Source organism: Lithobates pipiens, unplaced genomic scaffold (genome assembly GCF_037356315.1).
Source record: "Lithobates pipiens isolate NorthernLeopardFrog02 unplaced genomic scaffold, aLitPip1_a1.2 Scaffold_13, whole genome shotgun sequence".
Classification (NCBI taxonomy): domain Eukaryota; kingdom Metazoa; phylum Chordata; class Amphibia; order Anura; family Ranidae; genus Lithobates; species Lithobates pipiens.
In genome coordinates, this window is record NW_027507718.1 from 374,041,095 (window position 1) to 374,065,034 (window position 23,940).

At 44.3% G+C, this 23,940-nt stretch overlaps 1 protein-coding gene across 2 annotated transcripts; it reads right to left on the reverse strand.

Moving 5' to 3' along the window:
* Positions 1 to 4,449: 4,449 nt before the first annotated feature.
* On the reverse strand, positions 4,450 to 22,411 carry SPATA4 (spermatogenesis associated 4). 2 transcript variants are annotated; one of them, XM_077477238.1, is made up of 6 exons: positions 22,231 to 22,411; positions 17,019 to 17,148; positions 15,670 to 15,755; positions 9,373 to 9,593; positions 6,637 to 6,759; positions 4,450 to 4,662 (listed from the first exon to the last, which is right to left on the reverse strand). In XM_077477238.1, exons 1-6 carry the CDS (start codon positions 22,332 to 22,334, stop codon positions 4,544 to 4,546), a joined length of 783 nt encoding a protein of 260 aa, XP_077333364.1. In that variant the 5' UTR covers positions 22,335 to 22,411; the 3' UTR covers positions 4,450 to 4,543. The 2 variants fall into 2 exon arrangements, with proteins under 2 accessions (XP_077333364.1, XP_077333363.1); XM_077477237.1 differs by having other exon boundaries at positions 15,670 to 15,788; positions 22,231 to 22,408.
* Positions 22,412 to 23,940: the final 1,529 nt, after the last annotated feature.

The following is a 23,940-nucleotide window of genomic DNA, read 5'->3' on the forward strand; positions in this document are numbered from 1 at the left end:
AAGAGCTGATTCTATGTTGCTTTGGTCAAAATGTAGAGTAGTTTTGGCCAGCAGCCTCTCACCGCCTTCTAGTGTTAGCAGGTGGTCTCCCTCTGGCTGTGTTCACCACGCAATCTGTCTGCAGTTTCTCTCCCCCTTGATCCCATAGTATATGTGCATTTTCCTTGTCACATTTCTTGTCTGTTTATTGTCACTGACTTTTAAAAATTCCAAGATTGCCAGTTGGTTGCCTGCAAATTGCCCTATTCTTGCTGTGCCATGCCAACCAGTAGTATAAGGAGATTCGCCGACACTTCCATGGGTAGGAGTTCTTTATTTATATGGAGAACATGTAACAAATTGTTTAGGAGGGTCATCTTGATCAAGTTCAGTGTTCATATACATTTAGATGTGAATCCATTCCCTTATGTATTTAATTAAAGCGGTGTTCCAGCCACAATTTTTTTTTTTTAAGTCAGCAGCTACAAACATTGTAGCTGCTGACTTTTGATAAAGGACACTTACCTGTCCAGGGAGCCTGCAATGTCGGCCCCCCCTAAGGCCGATCTATCCATCGGCTCGGGTGCAGGCGCCACCATTGTAACTAAGGGAAACCGGCAGTGGAGCCTTCAGGCTACACCGCCGGTCTCCTACTGCGCATGTGCGAATCACACGGCGCTTTCTGAATGGTGACATAGTCTTCTGGGACACACACAGGTCCCATAAGGCAGCGGGGTGAAGGAGGAAATGACGCCCTGGGCCATGGTCCAGGTAGGACCGAAGTACACTTGGTACTTCACATAAGGTAAAAAAGAAGAAAAAAATGAATTCACTAGCCAAAAATGAGGGGTGGTTATTCCTTTAAGAACAAGTTGTAAAATAGGGTGGAACTCTGCAAAGTTGCACAGTTCCAGGTCAGAAAAAGTCACCATTACTGGGAGGTTGTTGTAAGGTACATAGACCTACTGTTGCTGTCCTGCTGCCCCAGATGAATTCTCAGAACATCATATATACATACTTAAGATCAGAATGCTTGAGGAGTAAAGGGAAGACCTACACTGTGTAAAAAAAGATTAGGAAGGGCTGACATTTTTAGTAGGCTTATTCTACCCCTATATAAAAATATGAACGTGCGTCCAGGAGGCAAGGGATGCTTTTATGGAGCGTAGAAAGGGAGGGATATTAGCCTTATAAATGTTACGGAAATTTTAAGGTATGGACACTTCTAAGTAACAAAACAGTAACTGTAAGCCTAGTACATACTCGTGGGTGTTTTTGTTCAACCCAGCAGGGCTGACCCAAAAAAAAAAAACTGACAGCTCTGGAGGAGCCAATGTACCAACTAAGGATGCACCAATACCATTTAAAAAAAAAAGTACTCGCCAATACCAATTACCGATACCTACCGCAACTGTTTTGTTTTCACTTCAGCCGTCAGCAATGGTACAAAGCATTGAAAAGTTATTTACAATTTTTTTTTTTTTTTTTTGCTTTTTTAATGTCAAATGTGTAAATATATATGTGTAAAATATTCACTAGCAAACAAAAAAAAGTTCTGTTTATAAAATAGACATGAACAAAAAAAAAAAAGCAGGAAAATAATGAAATGGAAGAGAAGAAGAGAATAGGGAGTTAAGTAAGGCTGATTAGAGTAAATGAAGGGTTATTAAGGGGTTAAACAGAGGAACATTTGTTCATCCCTTTGATCTGTAGATGAAGAAACAGAAAAATTCAAAAAGAAACAATGGGGGTTATTTACTAAAAGCAAATCCACTTTGCACTACAAGTGCACTTGAAATTTCAATGAAAGCGCACTTGAAATAAAATCACTGTAGATCTGAGGGGGACATGCAAGGAAAATAAAAAACAGCATTTTAGCTTGCACATGATTGGATGATAAAATCAGCAGAGCTTCCCCTCCTTTCAGATCTTCCCCTCAGATTTACAGAGACTGCACTTTGCTTTTCGTAAATAACCCCCAATGTTTCTTTCTCCTTTTTTTTTTTTTTAAATGTATCAGCGGCTGAGCAATGTTGTTAATAAACAGTGCCGGCGCCTTTTTTTTCCTGACAGCTCCAATTACCGGACCTCTTTAACACTTCAGCTGTCAACAGGGGAGACCCCTTGACAGTTCAAAGAACCGAGCCTGAAAGTATCGGTTTCAGGTATCGGTGCATTTGCAGGAGTACTGATACTTGTGCAAATACTCAGTATCGACACCAGTACTGATACTAGTATCGGTGCAACCCTTGTACTAACCATGCAATGTTAGTACAGCAAACCCCCCCTCGGCAGACCTTTTTCAGTCATGCCCCATCAACAGAAGCTGGCTGCAGTACACACAGGCTGAATGTTCAATAGAAACCGGCCAATGCGTACTAGGCTTTAGTTAAATAGATTTCTGTTGATTTATTGATGGAATAACCTTAAAGGGGTAGTAAACCCTTGTGTTTTTTCACCTTAATGCATCCTATGCATTAAAGTGAAAAAAAACCTGGCAGTAGTAGCAGGTCACCTGCAAAAGCAATAACTTTAATAATACAATTTTGTGGCCTATGGTTATGCCTTGGAAAGTGGGTTGAGACTCAAGGAGGCAAAGGAGGGGATCCAGTACAAGAATAAAAAGAATAGGAGAAAGGGTACGGCCTTTCCTGGTGCCTCTGGCCATTAGGATTGTGGAAGAAAATTTGTTATTGCTATTTAATGGGCGTATTGTTAACTTTCCCTTTACTAATCACTCTTTGTCCATATTCTCTCTACTTTTTATTTAACTTCTTGGTAGCATTTCATATGTGTCCATACATATACTGTATAACCTATTACCATGGCTACTAACGGGACCTACATGATAGCCAATAGTTCACTTCTCATTTTTCATTATTTTATTTCTTGGCACGTATCCTTTCAAATTTCCTTTCCAGCTTCAGATATTATTTTTCCATTTCCCATCACTTCACAAAATCACCTCAATCACTTACACATGTTTATCCTTTCATCTTCACAGCCGATGATGCATACGTTCTTCTGTCCTGCCTCTGCCCTTTACCTCTATGACTAAGCCCCTGATAGATGGCGCAAAATCCATCAGTGGTTTATGAAGTGGTGGGAGCTGAAGTCGCCACAGACTGGATTGGGAATGCGCCGACGCTTATTTGCAGGAGCACCAGGATACACATAAAAACATGCAAGATCATAATATTGCCAATGGAGGTTAAATAACATGATCAGATCAGAATATTCAAGACAGAAGGACATAGTCCAAACACAGGACGAGATGATAGCTGGATTGCAGGCTCAGTCAGTAGGATGCATCAGAGTCCTGAATACCCAAAAACATGGAAAAGATTAGCTATGTACTGACAGGACAACAAACACATACCAGACTCATGACACTGTCAGATTTAACTGACCATCCTACAGACCTCTGTATTCTGTGAAGGAACTGCAGCTTTCTGAAGAAACTTAGATTTATTGTGATCACAATACTGTAATAAGGGTTATTATAATCACAACTGACTACTCAGTGTTTTGTTTTTTTGCATTAGCCTAATGCCCAACAATACATTTTTCAGCAACATGCATGCCTGAGAAATTGTGCATCTCTACTGGTACTGGTCTCATGGTTCTGAATATAGTATGTGCCACCTAAGGCTGAAATTGATGATGGTCTACCTCTATGGCTATATTTTTTTTTTTACTGTAATCTAAACAGTATAAACTATGAATTTCGCACCATTAGTGGGCTGCAGCAACAGCCGATTTTCGTGCGGAAATAAAATTTGAGGAATTGGACATGTTGGAAATTTTTTTGAAAAACAAAACGATTTTCTAATCAATGATGGGAGAATCGTGATAAGAAAAGAAAATTTATGGAGAGAAAAGAAGATTCCCGGCCAAGAAAATTATTTTCTGTAGCAACATGAGGTGAAATTGAAGGCATGGTCGGCCGAATTTCGAAAATCAATGGTGGCATCATCGGATCACAAAAAAAAAACGAATTTTCTGATTTTGAAAAGAAAATTTGTTCAAAATTCGACCATGTATGGCCTGCATTACAAGAAAATGTTAGCGCAACCTTTCCCAATGTCCACGGGCAGTCCTTCCATTTGTATATTGAGAAATATGTGTTAGATAATAAAATAGGGCTGGGTCTTAATCCTAAGTCCACATCAGATCTCATACATGGCCACATTCCTGGCTGGAATCCTGTAAAAAAATAAATAAATAGGCGCACCCCTCATTGACTGGCAGAACTTGCAACAGCCTGAATAACACATGCTGTTAAATGTGAGATCGGAATGTAGAATGCCGGGACTGTGTGAAGGATGCAGCAATGATTCAGATACAATTTATTACTGAATGTCACAAGAGCCAACAAAACTTACAATGCAGGTTCTGAAACACCATAAGTTGTGTATTATGCTTTCGATCTAGTCTTGGTATTTAATGAAAATGTTAAATAAAATACCATTACTTTAATAAATCATTTAATAGAAGACACCGCACTGTCTAATGATCAGGACACAAATCATATTGGGATAGACTGATATACACATGTTTCCGCTTAGGATGTGCTTAATGTGGAGGATGATGCTGTAGAGGTCATACTGGAGGACACATAACTTCTATCTCCCTGCTTGACTTGAATTTCTTTGAAGTTAACATTTGATTTGCTTCGAATGCCTATGTAAATGAAGAACACAACCAGAGTGAGCAATAAGCACTAGTAATCCAGTATCAGCTATAAAAAGTCACTACCTGTAACAAAAAAAAAATACCTGCATGGAAAAGTACCCACACCTTTGTAATGCCCCGTACACACGAGCGGACTTAAGTCCGACAGACTTCCAAAGGAGTTCCGTCGGAGTTCTGCTGGAATTCCGACGGAGTTCTGCTGGAATTCCGACGGAGTTCTGCTGGAATTCCGACGGAGTTCTGACAGACTTTTCGGCCGAACGGACTTGGCCACACACAATCACACTAAACTCCGACGGATTCGAACGTGATGACGTACGACCCGACTCGAATAAGGAAGTTCATAGCCAGTAGCCAATAGCTGCCCTAGCGTCGGTTTTAGTCCGTCGGAGTAGCATACACACGAGCGGAGTTTTCGAAGGGGACCGGGTCCGGCGGAGTTCCTTCGGGAAAATTTGAAGCATGTTCCATATTCTAAAGTCCGTCAGACTTTGGTGAATCAAAAGTCCGTTGCAGCCCACACACGATCGGATAGTCTGACGGACTCGGTCCTTTGGATGTTGAAAAGTCCGCTCGTGTGTACGCGGCATAAGACTTGAGTAACTCGACATTTGTACAACTTCGCTGTGCAGCCTATTACACCAGATACCATGGCAGGCGCTTATGCCCTGTACACACAGTCGGACATTCCGAGGACAAAATCCCTCTGATTTTTTTCCAACGGATTTTGGCCCAAACTTGTCTTGCATACACGCGGTCGCACAAAGTTATTGGAAAATCCGAACGTTGAGAATGAGGCGACGTCAAACACGTACGTCGGGACTATAAAGAGGCCAGCAGCCAATAGCTTTCGTCTCATCATTTATTCTGAGCATGCGTGGCACTTTGTCCGTCGGAATTTAAACGATCGGATTTTGTTGTCAGAAAATTTTAGATCCAGCTCTCAAACTTTGTGTGTCGGAAATTCAGACAGAAAAAGTCCAATGGAGCCCAGACACGATCACATTTTCCGGCAACACGATCCGATTGCACATTTTCCATCAGAAAGTCCAACTGTGCGTACAGGGCATTAGAGTGTTATGGTGGCCCCAAAACCTACGCTCTTTGTAAGGCAACCCATAAACCAGTTTCTGTGTTGGCGTGTAGCCCTCCTTCCTTTCGCACCTCACCATTATTCAGTCAGATCACCCATCAATGTAATAGGTTGCCGGTCAGGGCCGGGAGGTGGCTAGCACATAATGGCACTTGCGTTGCACACTTCTGCCCATGGAGGCAATCTATCACCATTAGAGGTTGATAGGTATAGAAGGTTCTGGGAACAAAGGGATGTCTGCATAAACTTTCCTACAGTTTGTTCTGCAGAGAGCCCTATGAGCCCCAAAACCTGGGGTATGGTGTTTAGAAAAGAGATTTCTCAAAGTAGTCCTATAGTCACTTTAAAAGTGCTAAACTGTCACCAGACACTGAAAGCTGGCTTTGTACATGTTTAGAGTTCTGTTGGCAGTGTGGCTGTTATAGTAAAAATAGGGTTGTGATTAATAGGTAAATTATTTTACAAGAAAAAAAAAAAAAAAGGCATATTGGAGCATATTTATGAAAAAGGAGGAGTGTATGCAAATTATTTTAGATGGAACAGCAAAATCATTCATTCTCCATATAGAAACTCTAAATGATTCAAAACAATGGTTGAAAGGTTAGCTATGTATTTTTGTCCAGTGTTGCTTAAACTTGACTTTAAAAATGGCAGAAATGTGGCAAAGAAGGTGAATGCGTTTATTATTGTAGTGAATTTCCTAAAGGGGCTTTCAGTGGCAAAAATATCTGAACGATCAAACAAAAAGTAATCTGCTGCTTTATACCTCATAGGATTTTAACAGTTAAGATAATATTTTAGAAATTACTGCGTTTTCTTTTATATTTTAGCAAGGTTTTCATTATAATGAAGCAGTTTTACATACGTACTGGAGGAAGAGGACAAAGATGACGCTGATCTATTGGACAGGCTGCTTTCACTGCCAGTATTATCAGGTGGTGGCGGCATACGGAGGGCAAGCTCCCCCACTGATGGTTTCACATTAAACCGTCCTTGCAGGGGAGAGAAATACAGTACAATTACAGATTTAAACATTTAATATAAAAAATAAAAAGAAATAATGGAAAAAAGGTATCAACAGCCTGACAAACTACAAGAGTAAGGCCGCGTACACACGGGCGGATTGTCTGCCCAACTTAGTCCGCTGAACCGTGTTTCAGCGGACAATCCGCTCGTGTGTGGGCTTCAGCTGACTTTTTCAGCGGACAGTCTGACGGACTTAGTCTTTCGGAATTTCCGTAATTTTGTCCGTCCAAACTTGGTTTTGTCCGTCCAAACTTGGTTTCAGCGGACAGTCCGCTCGTGTGTAGGCAAGTTGGACGGACTAAGTATGGCGCATGCTCAGAAAGGATTTACACGGCCGAAGGTTGCATTGCAGTGTATTGGACGTCGTTTTTCTAGTCCCGTCGTACGTGCTGTGCACGTCATCGCGCAAGCTTTCAGCAGACTGTCTGTTCATCGTGTGTGGTCAAGTCCGTTCATTCAAATGTTGGACGGACTGTCTGTCGGATTGTCTGACGAACTTAGTTGGGCAGACAATCCGCCCGTGTGTACGCGGCCTTAGAATCCTGGCTTTTAGTGTCTGTAATGCCCCATACACACTATCAGATTTTCTACAGAGTTTTTCCCTTCAGATTTACCAAAACCATATAATAAGAGGTCAACCCTTAGGAGTTGCAATGTGTATGCAATCAGGCAGGCCCTTCTACTACATGGTTTTGGTAAATCTGAAGGAAAAACAGCAGAAAAACGGATAGGGTGTATGGGGCTTTAGCTGGCTGGTTTGTACGCACCCAGCTCCAAAGGTAACACATCTGTTAACCACTTGACCTCCAGAAGATTCACTCACAACCCATTACCCTACCCCCCCCCCCCCCCCCCGACCAAACCATTATTTTTTGCGATACGCCATGGCTTACCCAAAAAAAAAAAAAATTGAGCTTTATTTTGGTGGTATTTGATCATCTCTATGTTTTTATTTTTTGCGCTATAAACAAAATAAAAAAGCAACAAATATTTTTTACTTTCTGCTATAAAACATACCCAATAAAAAAAAAAATCTAGAATATACAATATAAATTTAGGTCAATATGTATTCTGCTACATATTTTGTTAAAAAAAAAAAAAAACCCAATAAGCGTATATCGATTGGTTTGCCCAAAAGTTATAGCGTCTACAAACTATGGGATATTTTCTTTTTTATTGAAAAAAAAAAAAATATGACAAGTTACCTAGGTGAATGCAGCATCAATCCAATGCTGCATCTGTGCCCCACTGCCTCTGCACTGAGAGCTGAGTGATCAAAGGCTTCTGATCGCTCAGTTCTCCCCTCCACCCTGAGTGGTGACTGTCCATCAGTGGCTCTCTCCTCTGCCCTTCCATTGCTTACTGGAGCACTGGGCTGTGGAGGGGGAGAGCGCGGTTGGCTCAGTCTCCCAGCGGCTTGTTGAGAGGCTGAGCCACCTGCCGGTCCCAACTATAAAGACAGGATCCACCCAGGGTCTGGACCAGTTGAGTGATATCAGCTGACAGTGGACCTTAGCTCGCTGTTGGCTGAAAATTGTTTACAAGAATGCAGAAAGAACTGCACTCCTGTGGTCCATGGGAGAAGTAGGGTAAAACAAAAAAAAAAAAAAAACCCACACACAACTATCCTCTATCCAGCTCTATCCTCCAAACCAGTATGTAGGAATCAGATAATAGAACCACTGCAAAGGAGGGGAGCATGGACATCTGACACTCCCAGGAATTATCTAACGCTGAGGGGGGGGGGGGGGTGAATGGGGGTAGGACATATAGGCAGCTGAAGAGGCAAGTACACAGGGTCTTCTTTTGCAAGACACGTTTATTTGCACTACAGCTACGACAGGGTTGCTTTAACCCTATATGGGGGTTTTGAGAAACAGGTAAAGGAATATGCCGAGAAGTCTTTACTTTGGATTTTCCTAGACTTTTTACACAACGCAGGCTCTGATCACAATTTACTTAAAGTGGAGTTCCACCCATATAAAAAAAAGTCAGCAGTTATAAAAAGTGTAGTTGCTGACTTTTAAATAATCGGACACTCATCCAACAATACAGGCATACGAAGCCCCGCTCCTCTCCCCCTCCTTTCCGCGGCACCAGCATTCTGTGGCTTCAGTTGGGCATGCGCCGTGCATGCGCGAGCCGCGCTACACGCTGTGTTTGGCCGGGCAATCTTCTGGGACATTTCACAGGTCCCAGAAGATTGTACGGAGGTAGAAGGGAGAGGTGAACTTCCTTCCGTCACTGTGGAACCCCCGAGAGGAAGTGGGAGCTGGATGCCTCTAAAAAGAGGGTATCCGTGCCCCCCCCAAAAAGTTAAAGTGGAAGTTAAATTTTTGGGTGGAACTCCGCTTTAACTCAAACTTCTGTAAGCCTAAGGGACCCTGTGTACTATATCACTATGGGGCTCAACCTCTGCAATTTCAGATATAACTCTTGCAATATGAACTAAGCCCCACTATCCAATGAGCTCTCAGTGTACAATAATGGCATTCACAACCCATTTTTCACAATGCAAGTATCTAGGTGGACAGAAAGACAGATAAAATATTATGTAGAAATGTATGCAGTGTACTCACTTGGGTCATCAATTCTCTCCTGCTGTCTCTGCAACAAATGCAAATCAATAACAGCCTGAACTTTCTGTTGGTTGATGATGATGTCTGGCTCAGCCAGGGTCTCACTCAGGGTTATATTGCTCTTTACTGCCTTTGTTGCTGTAGATCTGGCCACCATAGGCAGCTTGTCTTGATAATTTCTATCAGTAAAGTCCACTTCATTATCCTGGAGAGTTTTAATCCTAGATATTATAACAACACAATAAACATCTATGATTATTGCTTAAAGTGGTGTTCCACCCCCCCAAAAAAAATAAAAAAAATAAATAAATAAAAGTGCCTCACATGACAGGTACCAGATGATTGCACGGCCAATCACGGCGGGCGGCGCCGCTCGTGCATGCGCAATAGGTGCCTGGGTGTGAAGCCACAGCCGGGCACCCACAGTTACAATGCCGGCACCGCTGAACGGAGGGGAAGGCTTCGATCCCCCGCATTGCTGGACCCTGGGACAGACAAGTGTCCGATTATTAAAAGTCAGCAGCTGCAGTATTTGTAGCTACTGACTTTTTTTTTATTTTTTTTATCTGGGAACTCCGCTATAAAGTGATATTAAAAAGGCAAATATATATATATATATTACATTTTTTTATTTTTTTTTATCCACTTCAACCCCGGAAGATTTGGCTGCCCAGTGGCCAGACCATTTTTTGCGATACGGCACTGTACCCATTTTGTAGCCAAAATGTATTTTGCTACATGTCTTTGGTAAAAGGAAAAAAATCCCAATAAAGTGAATGTTAATTGATTTGTGTGGGAAAAAAAAAGGGTACATCGCTGGTGCCTGTAGGAGCTGCCCCTTGTGGTATATGTACTGCGGCGGGTTGGCAAGTGGTTAAACTTGGTGTGGTAGATGCATTTTCAGTGTGAACTGTATTTACAGTGCCTTGAAAAAGTATTCATACCCCTTGAAAATGTTCCACATTTTGTCATGTTACAACGACCCCCCCCCCCCCCTTTACTCTGATACCCCTAACTAAAATCTAGTGGAACCAATCACCTTCAAAAGTCACCTAATTAGTAAATAGAGTCCACCTGTGTCTAATTTAATCTCAGTATAAATACAGCTGTTCTGTGAAGTTCTCAGAGGTTTGTTGTTAGAGAACCTTAGTGAACAAACAGCGTCATGAAGGCCGAGGAACACACCAGACAGGTTAGGGATGAAGTTGTGGAGAGGTTTAAAGCAGGGTTAGGTAATAAAAATAAATAAAAATAATAATAATACATCTCAAGCTTTGAACATCTCACGGAGCACTGTTCAACCCATCATCCAAAAATGGAAAGAGTATGGCACAACTGCAAACCTACCAAGACATGGCTGTCCACCTAAAGGGACAGGCTGGGCAAGGAGAGCATTTATCAGAGAAGCAGCCAAGAGGCCCGTGGCAACTCTGGAGGAGCTGCAGAGATCCATAGCTCAGGTGAGAGAATCTGTCCTCAGGACAACTATTAGTCATGCACTCGACAAACCTTATGGAAGAGTGGCAAGAAGAAAGCCATGGTTAAAAGAAAGGCATAAGTCGTCCCATTTGCAGTTTGTGAGAAGCCATGTGGGAGACACAGTAAACATGTGAAAGTGCTCTGGTCAGACGAGACCAAAATGTAACTTTTTGGCCTAAAAGCAAAATGCCAAGTGTGGAGAAAACTAACACTGCACATCACCCTGAGTACACTATCCCCATCGTGAAACATGGTGGTGGCAGCATTATGTTGTGGGGATGCTTTTCTTCGGCAGGGACAGGGAAGCTGGTCAGAGTTGAAGGGAAGAATTATGCAGTCAAATACAGGACAATCTTAGAAGAAAACATGTAAAGTCTGAAAAAGACTTGAGACTGGGGCGGAGGTTCACCTTTGTGAAACCGTGACCTGGCGCCTGGGCTGCTGCCAGCCCACTCACTGCAGCTCCCATTTACCGGCACCCCAGACATGCAGCCCCAGGCACTGGACAGCCGATCCTTCTCTCTCCCCGGCTGGTCTCCGTGATTTCACTGGAAGTAGGTGGGGAGTCTGATGTTCGGCTGGCAGTGAAATGGTGGAAGGGAAGGGCCAGGCTGGGCTCCTTTCCTCAGGCAGCCGCTGCCCCAGCCTCCTCACCAATGCTTGAGCAGGTTTCTGGAGGATAAACTGCTTCTCTCTGGGAGAGCTGTGTCTGAGCTACATTGCTGTCAAGCTGGCCTTCCTCTCCCTGTTGCCCACCTACACAGAGCGGGAGGAGGTCAGGTGGAGGAGGACCTAGCAGCTTGTCTCCCCCCCCCCCCCCATGTAGCCTGCACCTAACGGAGCAGGTGAACTGGCAGTACTCAGTGGGAGAAGGTTTTCTGGTGGGGGATGGAGCAGGGGAGCTGCCTGGTCTGTGTGTTCCACTGTACTGTGACATGCTGAGCTGTAACTCTGAAAGTTTACGGTGTGTTGTGAGGTGGAGGAGAGGAGTCCTCCTGGCCAGATCTGAGTTTTTCTGGCTCCATGGGTGTCATGTCTGAGGTCTACTGATATGTTTTAGAAGAGTCCCTGTGTACAATTACCACTCTTTATGCACAGCTGGTCTCCAGTATTTAATGGTGACCAGAAAGCCAGAGGAAGAAATAGAGTCAACATGGGGAAGGGACATGTAGGCAGGAAGTGGCTGCAAAGAGGCAGCAGAAGATCAGCAGCACTGAGACACTTCGTTCATCCTTTTTTTCTTCCTATTTTATTTAAAGGGTCACTAAGGCTTCCTTTAGATGCACAGTTGGATGGAAAAAAAAATTGTGGTAGAGCCATGTTTTTGCCACCCACCAACCTTAAGCTGCAATATGCAGCATATTAGGGTGTTTTGCATGCCACTGTCACAATGCAATTGAAATAATAATGAGTTTCCGCTTAGAACAGGTTTTTTATTGCCATTCTTTCTGACCAGCAACCCTGACGCAACAGCGTTACGTCGGGGGTTATCGACTGGCTGGCCGCTCTGCTGTAAGTTAGGTTTAGGGGGTGCAAAACTCTTGCCTTGCCCAGGCGCTGACAAACCACACACACACACAAAATGGCTAACTTTTTTTTGCTGGCTCCTAGATTCAAAGCAAATTTGTCAAGCCCTGGTTTAGATCAAAGTATATTCATGTGTTAGAATGGCCCAGTCAAAGTCCAGACCTAAATCCAATTGAAAATCTGTGGCAAGACTTGAAAATTGCGGTTTAGACGATCTCCATCAAATCGGACAGAGCTTGAGCCATTTTGCAAATCACAATGGGCAAAAAATGTCACTCTAGATGTGCAAAGCTGGTAGAGACATCCCCAAAAAGACTTGCAGCTGTAATTGCAGTGAAGGTGGTTATACAAAGTATTGGCTCGGGGGGCTGAATACAAATACACACCACACTTTTCACATATCTGTAAAAAAAATAAAAAATAAAATAGAAAATCATTTAGCATTTTCCTACCACTTCACAATTATGTGCCACATTGTGTTAGTCCATCACATAAAGCCCAATAAAATACATTCACATCTTTGGTTGCAACATTAATTACAAAATGTGGAAAACTTCAAGAGGCATGAATACAAGACACTGAGGGCTTTCTGGCCGACATTTATTGCAAAACAAAAAGAAAAGTTCACACAAGGTTGGGATTTCAGCTTCCAAAAAATAAAGCGGCAACTGCAAAATACAGAGCCAACTGCCTGCGCTACAGTAGCACTGCTGCTCTTGTCTGGTTACTTCAGACCCAACTTCCTGGCTCTCTTGACTCACTCAGCCTCTTGGTACAGCACCTCGGGTGCACGGGCCCACTCCCGGGCTCTAGATAGGGTTCTCTCACTCTTTCAGAGACATATGGACTTTCTCTAGCCCCCTGGACTCCATAGACCCTTAGCTTGCTCAGTCTCCAGATTTGCACAACTGTCCCGACTCTCCCAGTCCTGTGACAAGGAATCTCCCCCAACATGGGACATAGTCTCCAGCAGGAACACATGTCCCTCCTGGCTGGAGCACACTGCTATCTTCCAACAAGGGCTTTGTCTACAAATGGCAGCCCTAAAGAGGAGGGCCGGTTAAAATAAAAAAAAATAAAAAAAGTCAGCAGCTGCAAAGACTGCAGTTGCTGACTTAATAAACACACTCACCTGTCCAGGGCGCCCGCGATGTCGGCCGCCCGAGGCCGACCCGTCCCTCGGCTCTCGGGTCCCGGCGCCGCCATTCCCTGTAAGGGAAACAGGCAGTGGAGCCTTATGGCTTCACTGCCCGTTTCCTACTGCGCATGCGCGAGTCCCGCAGCGCTTTCCGAATGGGACGCGCTGTGTTCTGGAACACACAGTTCCCAGAACACAGCGCGACTCATTACCCAGAAGACGCCGCGACGAAGACAGAAGACAGAAGATCTCCGCGGAGGAGGAAGAGGAAGATTAGGATAAAGTGCCTAGCAACAGGCATTTCTGGTAAGTAAAAAAAAAAAAAATTTTTCATTTTTTTTTTTTTAGATTTTTTTCTAATTTTTAAAATGTTTTTGTTTTTCAGGGTGGCCCTCCACTTAAGCTGCACAACCTGCAGGAATGCAGAAGAAACCAGACACAGGATTGAAGGCCTTCTCCCTTCCAAAACACTTTGAAACCTTCAAGCTACAGGCCCCAATTCAGGATTACATAACCTAAAAAATGACCAGTTACACCAGTTAGCATCGGTAGATCAGATCTGCAGAGCAGCAACATGGTCAAGTCAGAACACGTTCCTGAGACAGAACGTACAGAGTGGACCTTATGTCACCTCAGGATCTGGCTTTTGGCATAAAGGTCCTGCAGGCCGTTGTCCTGCCATAAAGTAGGCCTGAGCTACCTGCTCTTCTCTCAGGGTGCCGTTCTGGAAGAGGACTTGAGAAAAATTACCAGTTAGACTCACCGGTAATGGTGTTTCTGGAAAGTCTTCCAGGACGGCAGAGTCCTGAGAAGATGGGGGCCTATGCGGTTCAGCGCCCGAAAATCTGCCACCCCCAAGTATAGAAGCACTCTCCTGAGATGATGAGCCTCTTCCTGCCTAGTATTGAGGCTTGCCTGAAAGGCCTTGAGGGTAGACAACATTTCGGTCTGAATTCAGAGAAAATCTCTCATAACTTCTGAAGTCTTCTTCGCGGACAACTTCTGTATACACTTGTAACAAAATGGCTTGGTGTGCTCTAGTACCAATTTATCATTGCAGTAACCACACCTCTTAGACCCGGAAGGATTTTTGGACCTAGGTCTACTGGCAACACCCTGGGCAGCCTCTGCCTCTGTAAGAAAAGAAGCCCAATTTAGCCAAACCAAAACAGACCCTGGTCTCCTGCGAGGGCAAGGGGACCCACCCCCTCCATTACCCCCGCCAGCCTGGTAGACTCACACCCTGTGGCCTCCTGAACAGCTGCTGAAGTGGACTCTTCTTGCTCGTTGTCTGGTGCTCGAGAGCGTTGGACAGTTGATCCCTGCCAAGCTGCAACTGCGAAGCTATGATGTTGCCTCTTCTGAAAGAGTCCCCCTTTTTTGGCTTCCCTCTGCGGCTTTGTAGCCCACAGCAACTGGTATTCAGGTGTGAGCTCCCCCTACAGCGTCACTCTGGACACTGTGCCGCAATTTGCTAGAGGTCCAGAGACTAAGTGCCGTGCTCTAGCGGTCAACCAACACACGCCGCTGCCGGGACCCACCCTCTGTGTGCCGAGTGGTGGGGGGGGGAAGCACGCTGACCTCCTGTATCTCCTTGCACCGCCTGCCGCTCAACTGTCTACCGGGACACAGGAGGGGAATCCCCAGGGGCCTTGAGGAAGCTTAAGAAGGCAAAATTCAGACTACTGACAGTCAGGTAAGGAAAGGGAGCAGGAATAGCAGTCTCTGAAGTTCTGGGAACCTCCACTGTGCCCAGTCCTCAAGGGGGATTTTCCCTGCTCCCCCAAATCTTCCCAAACATGTGGTCTGGCTCCCGCAGGGAGACTTCCAGCCCTCTGCCTTAGGTCTATAGAAAATAAAAAATAAAAAAAAGTTTTGCTGTGGGGGAAACACAAAATTAAAAACTGGGGAGCATGGGGAGGGGTGGGGTTTTTAACCTCTATCTTGATTGTGTTTGCTGTCTGATGGTACCAGTCATCTCTCAGGGTGCTGTCCTGCAAGAAGACTTGAGAAAAAAAAAAAAAACACACAGCTTTCTCCACTCACAACAAGCACACCTGAGAATCCAGTGACATTTTCTAAACTCACACTGTGGCAGTGCCTAGCACTGTCACATTGTAAATAACACAAACAGAAAAAGCAGAATATCGTACCTCCTATTTGTCAGCATAACATAAATTTCTTGTAACAATAGTTCTGCTGCTCCAGGTTTGCAATGAATTGTTCCATCAATTAATTCCTTGGAAAGATTCAAATTCCTTTTTAAGAAGAACTGTGAAATATAACACATTAAAATGAAATCTACAAATACCAAACTAATTTTATATATATGAATTGGTTTTAGCAAGGGTTCTCCGGGACCTGAAAACTATTTTTGCGGGTTCTTCTGAAAGGAAAAGGCTAGGAAAGGCCCTACTAATCTATGTATTGTGTGTGTGTAATATATATATATATATACATACACACACTAAAAACTAGAAATACAATACATAGATTAGTAGGGCCTTTCCTAGCCTTTTCCTTTCAGAAGAACCCGCAAAAATAGTTTTCAGGTCCCAGAGAACCTTTGCTAAAACCAATTCATTGAGGATCAATGGGGAAAATACCCACTTACAATGGTGGTGGGAAGCCCCCCCTCCGCCTATTAATCTGCCGCTCATCCCCTGAGACATCGTAAATGTCATCCTGCGTGAAGCACTGGTGACCTGCCGGATTTACCATAAAGCTAATCACGACTTGAGAGGTATATGCCTTTTCAGGTCTGAGTTCCGGTAAGCCTCATTCCTAAGGGTGGTGGTGTTGTCAGAAATCCCTCTTTTCGAACACTTTATGTCTTCATCACTTAACTACACGGAGGCAGTTATTAATTACACGGACTGTTTTTCACATTCTTTGGAACTTTAATGGTTTTATAATGTTAACGTCCCTATGGGATTTCTACTATCACTATTTATCACAAATTGTATTAATTAATCTTGTATTTATATAGGATTATTCAATTTGCACTATATGTGATTTCTTTATACAGTTTTCAAACATATAATTTTAGCACAATATTCTTTTTTTCTTTTCATTTTCTATTTTTAGCCGTTTGTCTTTTGGTGATGTTTTCAGCTTTTTTTATATGAGGTTTTTTTGTCAGAGCGCAGTATTCACTCCAATTTTTCAATGGTGGTGGGAATGCCAGTCTTGCAGACAACTAAAAAGATAATTGTGCCATGCTGCTGGTTTTGCCAAGTACTATTGGCCCCAGACCGGGTGTAGGCACCTACAGATGGTAGGTCAGTCAGTTCCAGATCAAAGAACCCACAGAAACCTCTGGAGGAACCCTGGTTGAGAATGACTGCATTAGTAGATATGAAATAAGAAAGCAAACATCCAGTCTATAGAAATAATTATACCAAACATTATATTCATGGATAGATATAATATAATCAAGCATACATCAGGTGGGTTTTATGATATACCAATTCTTAATTACTTTACTAAGCAGAGTGCTTACCTTCTCTAGCTGTGACCAGTTGCCCAATTTTGTAGCTAGAGATGTCCCATTGTCAAATGAATGCAGCTGTATGTCTTCTGGATAATACCAATAGAAGATCTCAGCTGTGATGAAACCATTTGAAAAGTCTCTGCAACATACAAAGTGGCAATGATACCACGTCTTTAAGTGGCAATGAAGGTGGCATTGAAACACTTAGTAATATTATAACTGCAGAAAAAGAAACTGCAAGATATAATCATGTCAGAATTGACACTTTAGGTCCTTAACCATTTTGCTGGCCAAAGACCAGAGCACTTTTTTGCGATTCGGCACTGCGTCACTTTAACTGACAATTGTGCAGTCGTGCGACGTGGCTCCCAAACAAAACATCCTTTTTTTCCACAAATAGAGCTTTCTTTTGGTGATATTTGATCATCTCTGTGGTTTTTATTTTTTTTGCTATAAACATAAAAGAAAGAAGACAGAAGGAAGAAGCCCCCCCTTCCCTAAAGCACCCTCCCATGTTGAGGGCATGCGGCCTGGTACGGCTCAGGAGGGCCGCTCGCCCCCACCCCCTTTCCTGACCGGCCGGGCTGCGTGTTCGGATAAGGGTCTGCTATGAACTTTGGGGGGACCCCCACGCTGTTTTTTCGGCGTAGGGCTTCCCCTTTAAGTCCAAACCAGGTGACGGGACTTCCTTCGCTAGTCCCGTCTACCTGGAGCCGCGTTCAAAAGGAACTGACTTTTCTCTGTGTGTGGGCAAGTCCGTTCATTCCAAAAGTCCAGCGGACTAACACACAGACGGGTGGATAATTTTGAGTCAAAACTTCTAAGTCCGCCGGACTTTTGGAAAGAAAAAGTCGGCCGGAGCCCACACACGAGCAGATTGTCCGGCGGACTCTGTCGGACCAAGTCCGCTGGATAGTCTGATTGTGTGTACGCAGCATTCGTGTCCAATTTGTCCGCCCCAATGTCGCAGTGCCGCAAAAGAAAATAAAACACACAAAATTAAATTTAAAAAATGACTTAAATCTATCCCATAGTTTGTAGGCATAATAACTTTTACGCAAACCAATCAATATATGCATATTGGGATTTTTTACCAAAAATATGTAGCAGAATACATATTGGCCTAAACTGATGAAGACATTTTTATTTTAGTTTTTTGGAATATATTACAGAAGAAAGTAAATATTGTATTTTATTCACAATTGTCGGCCTTTTTTTGTTTATAGTGCAAAAAATTAAATCCGCAGAGGTGATCAAAGACCACCAAAAGAAAGCTCTATTTGTGGGAAAAAAAGGACTTCAACTTTATTTGGGTACAGCATCGCACGACCGTACAATTGTCAGTTAAAGCAATGCAGAGCCATATCGCAAAAAATGGCCTGGTCAGGAAGTAGGTAAAACCATCCAGAGCTGAAGTGGTTAAGCTGGTACCCTGACCACTTCCATAGATGTCCTGTTTCGGGGAACCCTTGAAAGCAGGGATTTGAGTTGTGTTTCCCTACACTGTGTGCATTTATAGTAACACATAGTCCTGTAGCCTACTATAACAAAACACTACCTTGATCCTCCACCTCCCTTCTCCAAGCTAACAGACTGGCTGGAGATCGCACTGTTCACTGTTAACTCTTTACTATAAGGACTGGGCATTCAGGGAAGCAGCACGGAGACAGCAGAAGCTAGTAGCAGTGAAAGTTGTAGACTGCAAGCATAACAGTAAGAATCCTAACAAATAGATTACTGGGGAATGTAAAAGTATATGTAAACTCTGATCTTGTAAAGCAACCCAAAACATCTATGAATGTGCATATATGTATAATATAAACACTATTTTTTTCATAAGTGATCACATAATCTTTAGAGAGCGTTAGGGATGGAGAAACAGCAGTACACAGATCTTCCCAGTAATCGGCTGTGCTGGATGCATGTCAGCAAGTCTGATCACTGGAGAGCAGGCAAGCTGTTCTCCCAGCACAGCAAGAAAACTGACCATGCTGTGGTCTCATGCTTAGTGTGGTCAGTTTGTAGTAGGAAAACAGAGTCTGGTGATCACCAAGCATTTCACACAAAGGAAGCAATACAAAGACAAGTCGGGGGTGTGGCCAACTTCCGGGATGTGAGCAGTGGAATATCAGAGCTCCGTTCTGTCTGACAGTATCCTGAAGTAATCCTGCGACATACATACATATATTATTGTAAATATATACATATATATATATTTTTTTTTTTTCAGCCTATAAGTGCACATCTCAGGCGCAGCACTCTGTGCCCCGAGCCCACCTACCCACCCTTTTTTAAGCTAATTAGAGCCTCAAGCTTCCAATCCTATGCTTAAAAAAAAAAAAAATGCTTTCAGCACCCTGCGTGTAAATTACCGGGTTGGGCGCATGGGTAAGGGTGGGGTGGCACCCCTAATGGAGTGGCCACCGCTGCTTTAGATTTACCAAAACCATAATATGAGGTCACACCCAAAGACTTTCAATTTGTATGAAATCAGGCTGGTCCTACACTACATAGATAAAGGGTAAATTGAAAGGAAATTGTATAATGTATGACCAGCTTAAAGGGGTTGTAAACCCTTGTGTTTTTTCACCTTAATGCATCCAATGCATTAAGGTGAAAAAAAAACTTCTGACACTGACCACCCCCCCCCCGGTTTTACTTACCTGAGTCCATTTGTTCCCTCAGCTAAGACACGCTCTTCCTCTCTGCCTGGGGTTCTCGGCTCTTGCTTGGATAGATTGATAGCAGTGCAGCCATTGGCTCCCGCTGCTGTCAATCAGATCCAATGATGCAGGGGGTGGGGCCCGAGTCCAGCATTCTGTGTCAATAGACACAAAAGCTGGATTTGGGAGCGCGCCCCCAAGGTAACCTCCTGGCAGAGTGCATCTCCTAGGGGATTTACCGATGTGGGGAGGAGCCGCAAGAGCCGCCGGGGGACCGCAGAAATGGACGATCTGGCCCACTCTGTGCAAAATGAACTGCACAGTGGAGGTAAGTACATGTTTGTTATTTAACCGCCTCACGCCTGCCGTCATATGACGTGATGGACTTTGAGCGGGTATATCTGAATGATGCCTGTAGTGCCTGGGACATCCCTCCCCTCCCGCCGCCCTCCGGTGCTTCTACCGACTCACCGCTACGATCAGTTAGAGTCAGACAGATGATCCGCCTCCACCGGATGTTGATAATAGAGATTTCCGGTGGACCAGATGGGCGCTGGAGTCTCTATGATCGTCGGAGGCCGGGCGCGATGTTATGACGTCACACCTGGCCTCTACATTAATAAAAAACGGCGCCGCCTCAGCTGGGAAGCCGTGATTGGTTTATTTATTTTTTATTTTAGGCTTTCCAGCCTAGAGGGGAGATGTGGGGTCTTATTGACCCCATATCTCACTGTAAAGAGGACTGATCATGTTTACATTCCCTGTTATAGGAATAAAATAGATCTTTTTTTTTTTTCAAAAAAGTATAAAAAAAAAAAAAAAAAAGTATAATTAACAATTAAAAAAAAAAAAAAAAATGTTAAAGCGCCCCAGTCCCCGTGTGCTCGCACGCATAAGCGAACACAAACAAAGTCCCGCCCACATATGGAAACGGTGTTCAAACAATACATGTGAGGTATCGACGCGAACATTAGAGCGAGAGCAATAATTTTGTCCCTAGACCTCCTACCGAACTTTGGCGCCATTCCACAAGTGTGAGCAATTTTGAAACGTGACATCTTAGGTATCTATTTACTCGGCGTAACTTCATCTTTCATAATATGCAAAAACATTGGGCTAACTTTACTAGGGTTTTTTTGTTTTTTTAACCACTTCCCGACCAGCGCACGACGATGTACGTCGACAGAATGGCACGGGCAGGCATATTGGCGTACAGGTACGTCCAATATTCAATGCCGCCCTGCCACCGGGAGCGCGCCGCCGGCGGCGCGCCCCTGCGCTGGTCAGGACCCCCGTGAGTCCGGTCGCGGGACCCGCGGACTCGATCGCCGCGGGCATCCCCGCGATCGTCTCACGGAGCGGCCGAATGGAGGAAATGCCTTGTAAACAGCATTTCTCCATTCTGCCTAGCAACTAGTGACGCTGATCTCTGCTCCATGTGATTGGAGCAGAGATCAGTGTTCACTAAATGAAAGCCCAACCCCCCCACAGTTAGTAACACGCCCCTAGGAACACTTAACCCCTACACTGCCACCCACTGGTTAACCCCTTCACTGCCAGTGTCATTTACACAGGAATCACTGCATTTATATAGCAGTGATTACTGTATAAATGACAATGGTCCCAAAAATGTGTCAAAAATGTCCGATGGGTCCCCCACAATGTCGCAGTCACATTAAAAATCGCTGATCGCCGCCATTACTAGTAAAAAAATAAATAATAAAAAATGATTAATAAAAATTCTATAAAACTATCCCTATTTTGTAAACGCTATAACTTTTGCGCAAACCAATCAATAATCGCTTATTGCGATTTTTTTTACCAAAAATATGTAGAAGAATACGTATCGGCCTAAACTGAGGGAAAAAAAATTTTTTTTATATATTTTTGGGGGATATTTATTATAACAAAAAGTAAAAAATAATGCGTTTTTTTCAAAATTGGCGCTCTATTTTTGTTTATAGCGCAAAAAATAAAAACCGCAGGGGTGATCAAATACCACCAAAAGAAAGCTCTATTTGTGAGAAAAAAAGGACGTCAATTTTGTTTGGGAGCCACGTCGCACGACCGCGCAATTGTCAGTTAAAGTGACGCAGTGCCGAATCGCAAAAAGTGGTCTGGTCTTTGACCAGCAAATTGGTCTGGTCTGAAAGTGGTTAAAAAGCACATAACTTTCTTTCCCAAAAAAAAAAAAAACGCATTTGAAAAATTTCTGCGCAAATACCGTGCAAAATAAAAAGTTGCAACAACCGCCATTGTAGTCTCTAGGGTCTTTTCTAAAAAACACATATATAATGTTTAGGGGTTATTGGTAATTTTTTAGCAAAAAATATTTTACATGTAGGAGGGAAACGTCAGAACTGGCCTGGGTGGCAAGTGGTGAAAAAAAAAAAAACAAACAAAAAAAAAAAACACACAACAATTTAAGTCACCAGCCATGGGTCAGGTGTGGGCATGCCCACTGCTGGAAGTACTATCCGCCCCTCATTGGTGCTGTGGTAGCACGCTGGGCCTTGCAGTCCCTCAGCTGGTCTCCGCTGCCCCCTTCAGACTAATACCTCCGGAAGTTTTTAGGAGAGAAGCTCAGATCCAAGCTCTGCAACCACCGGAGTACATCTCTGGGCACGCCGGTTCTACGCGGGGCTTCGGGGTATGAAGACATGAAGACGGCGGACCGGGACAATCACACTTCACGCTGAGATGCGTCCTCCGCTGCCATAGCAACCGCTGCAACGCTAACAACGAAGGACGTGCTATGGCCAATCACAGTGCAGTTCTATCGATCTGCCCTGCCTCCTTGCACTCGTTTGTAAGAAGCTGATCCAGGTCATGTGACTGAGGATGGACAGTAGCATCCTCCACCTGTGTAGTGTCATATTCTGCTCCCTATGCTGGAATGCTCCGCAAGTGACGTTGAGGCCAGAAATTTCAGACTGTGCATGCGCCAAGTGTTTCAAACATTTGCGCCATGCGTTCCAAAGGATTTTCGGCAGTTCAAGTGGTTGTAAACTAAATTTTTTAACTTTTACCTACAGGAAAGCCTATAATAAGGCTTACCTGTAGGTAAAAAAAATAACTCCTAAACCTGTACGGTTTAGGAGATATTCCCCTCGGTATGCGCCGCTGACTGCAGCGGCGCATGCGCACAAGGGGATTCTCGGCCTGAAAATCCGGCAGTGGCCGACCGGCCGGAATGAAATCTCCCGCGCGCAATGCGTGGGAGTGACGATATCGCGGCTCCGGCCACTCAGAGCGCCGGAGTCGCGATACCCGGAAGAAACGCAGAGGGAGAATGTCAGCTCCCTCGGCGTGGATCGGGCGAGATGTCGGGGCCTCGTTTGAAGGTAAGTATTTCATAATGAGCTAGTATGCGGTGCATACTAGCTCATTATGCCTTTTGCTTTGCAGGTTTAAAAAAAAAATAATAATTTGCGGGTTTACTACCGATTTCAGTGAAATCGTTGTAGTAAATTTTTCTGCGAATCCTTCAGAAAGCAAACCACTTCACTTCCGGTGCGGCTCCGTCACTGAAATAGCTGATGGCGGGGCTTTACTGCGCATGCGGTCGAGAAATAGTATGCTCTCGGGCGGGCGGAGGCGGAGAAACAGCCCCGCCCACCCACTAACACGCTGCGAATCGCGAATGCGCGAATCTTATGTATGTCCAGGGTCCAGAAAAATTATGAGGGGCGGCGGAGAGTTGGTGGGAGAGGGAGATAGAGCGGAGCTTGAAGAGGGGGGCGTCCCCTGTGCATAGCACTGAGTCCACGTACAGTACATTGTTCTGCCAATAAATACACTGCCACTGTGTCCTTCAAACGCTGCCTCACTGCATCCAGAAAACACCTCACTGTGTCCAGCAAACGCCTCACTGCGCCCAGAAAACAATTCACTGTGCCCAGCAAACGCCTCACTGCGCCCAGAAAACACCACCTCACTGCGCCCAGAAAACGCTGCCTCACTGTGCCCAGCAAATGCCTCACTGCGCCCAGAAAATGCCGCCTCACTGTGCCCAGCAAATGCCTCACAGCGCCCAGAAAACGCCACCTCACTGTGCCCAGCAAACGCCTCTATGCGCCCAGAAAACGCCGCCTCACTGTGCCCAGCAAACGCCTCACTGCGCCCCAAAAAACGCCACCTCACTGTGCCCAGGAAACGCCTCACTGTGCCCAAAAAATGCTGCCTCACTGTGCCCAGAAAAGGCCTTATTGTGCCAAGCAAACGCCTCACTGTGCCCAGAAAACGCCTCACTGTGCCCAGCAAACGCC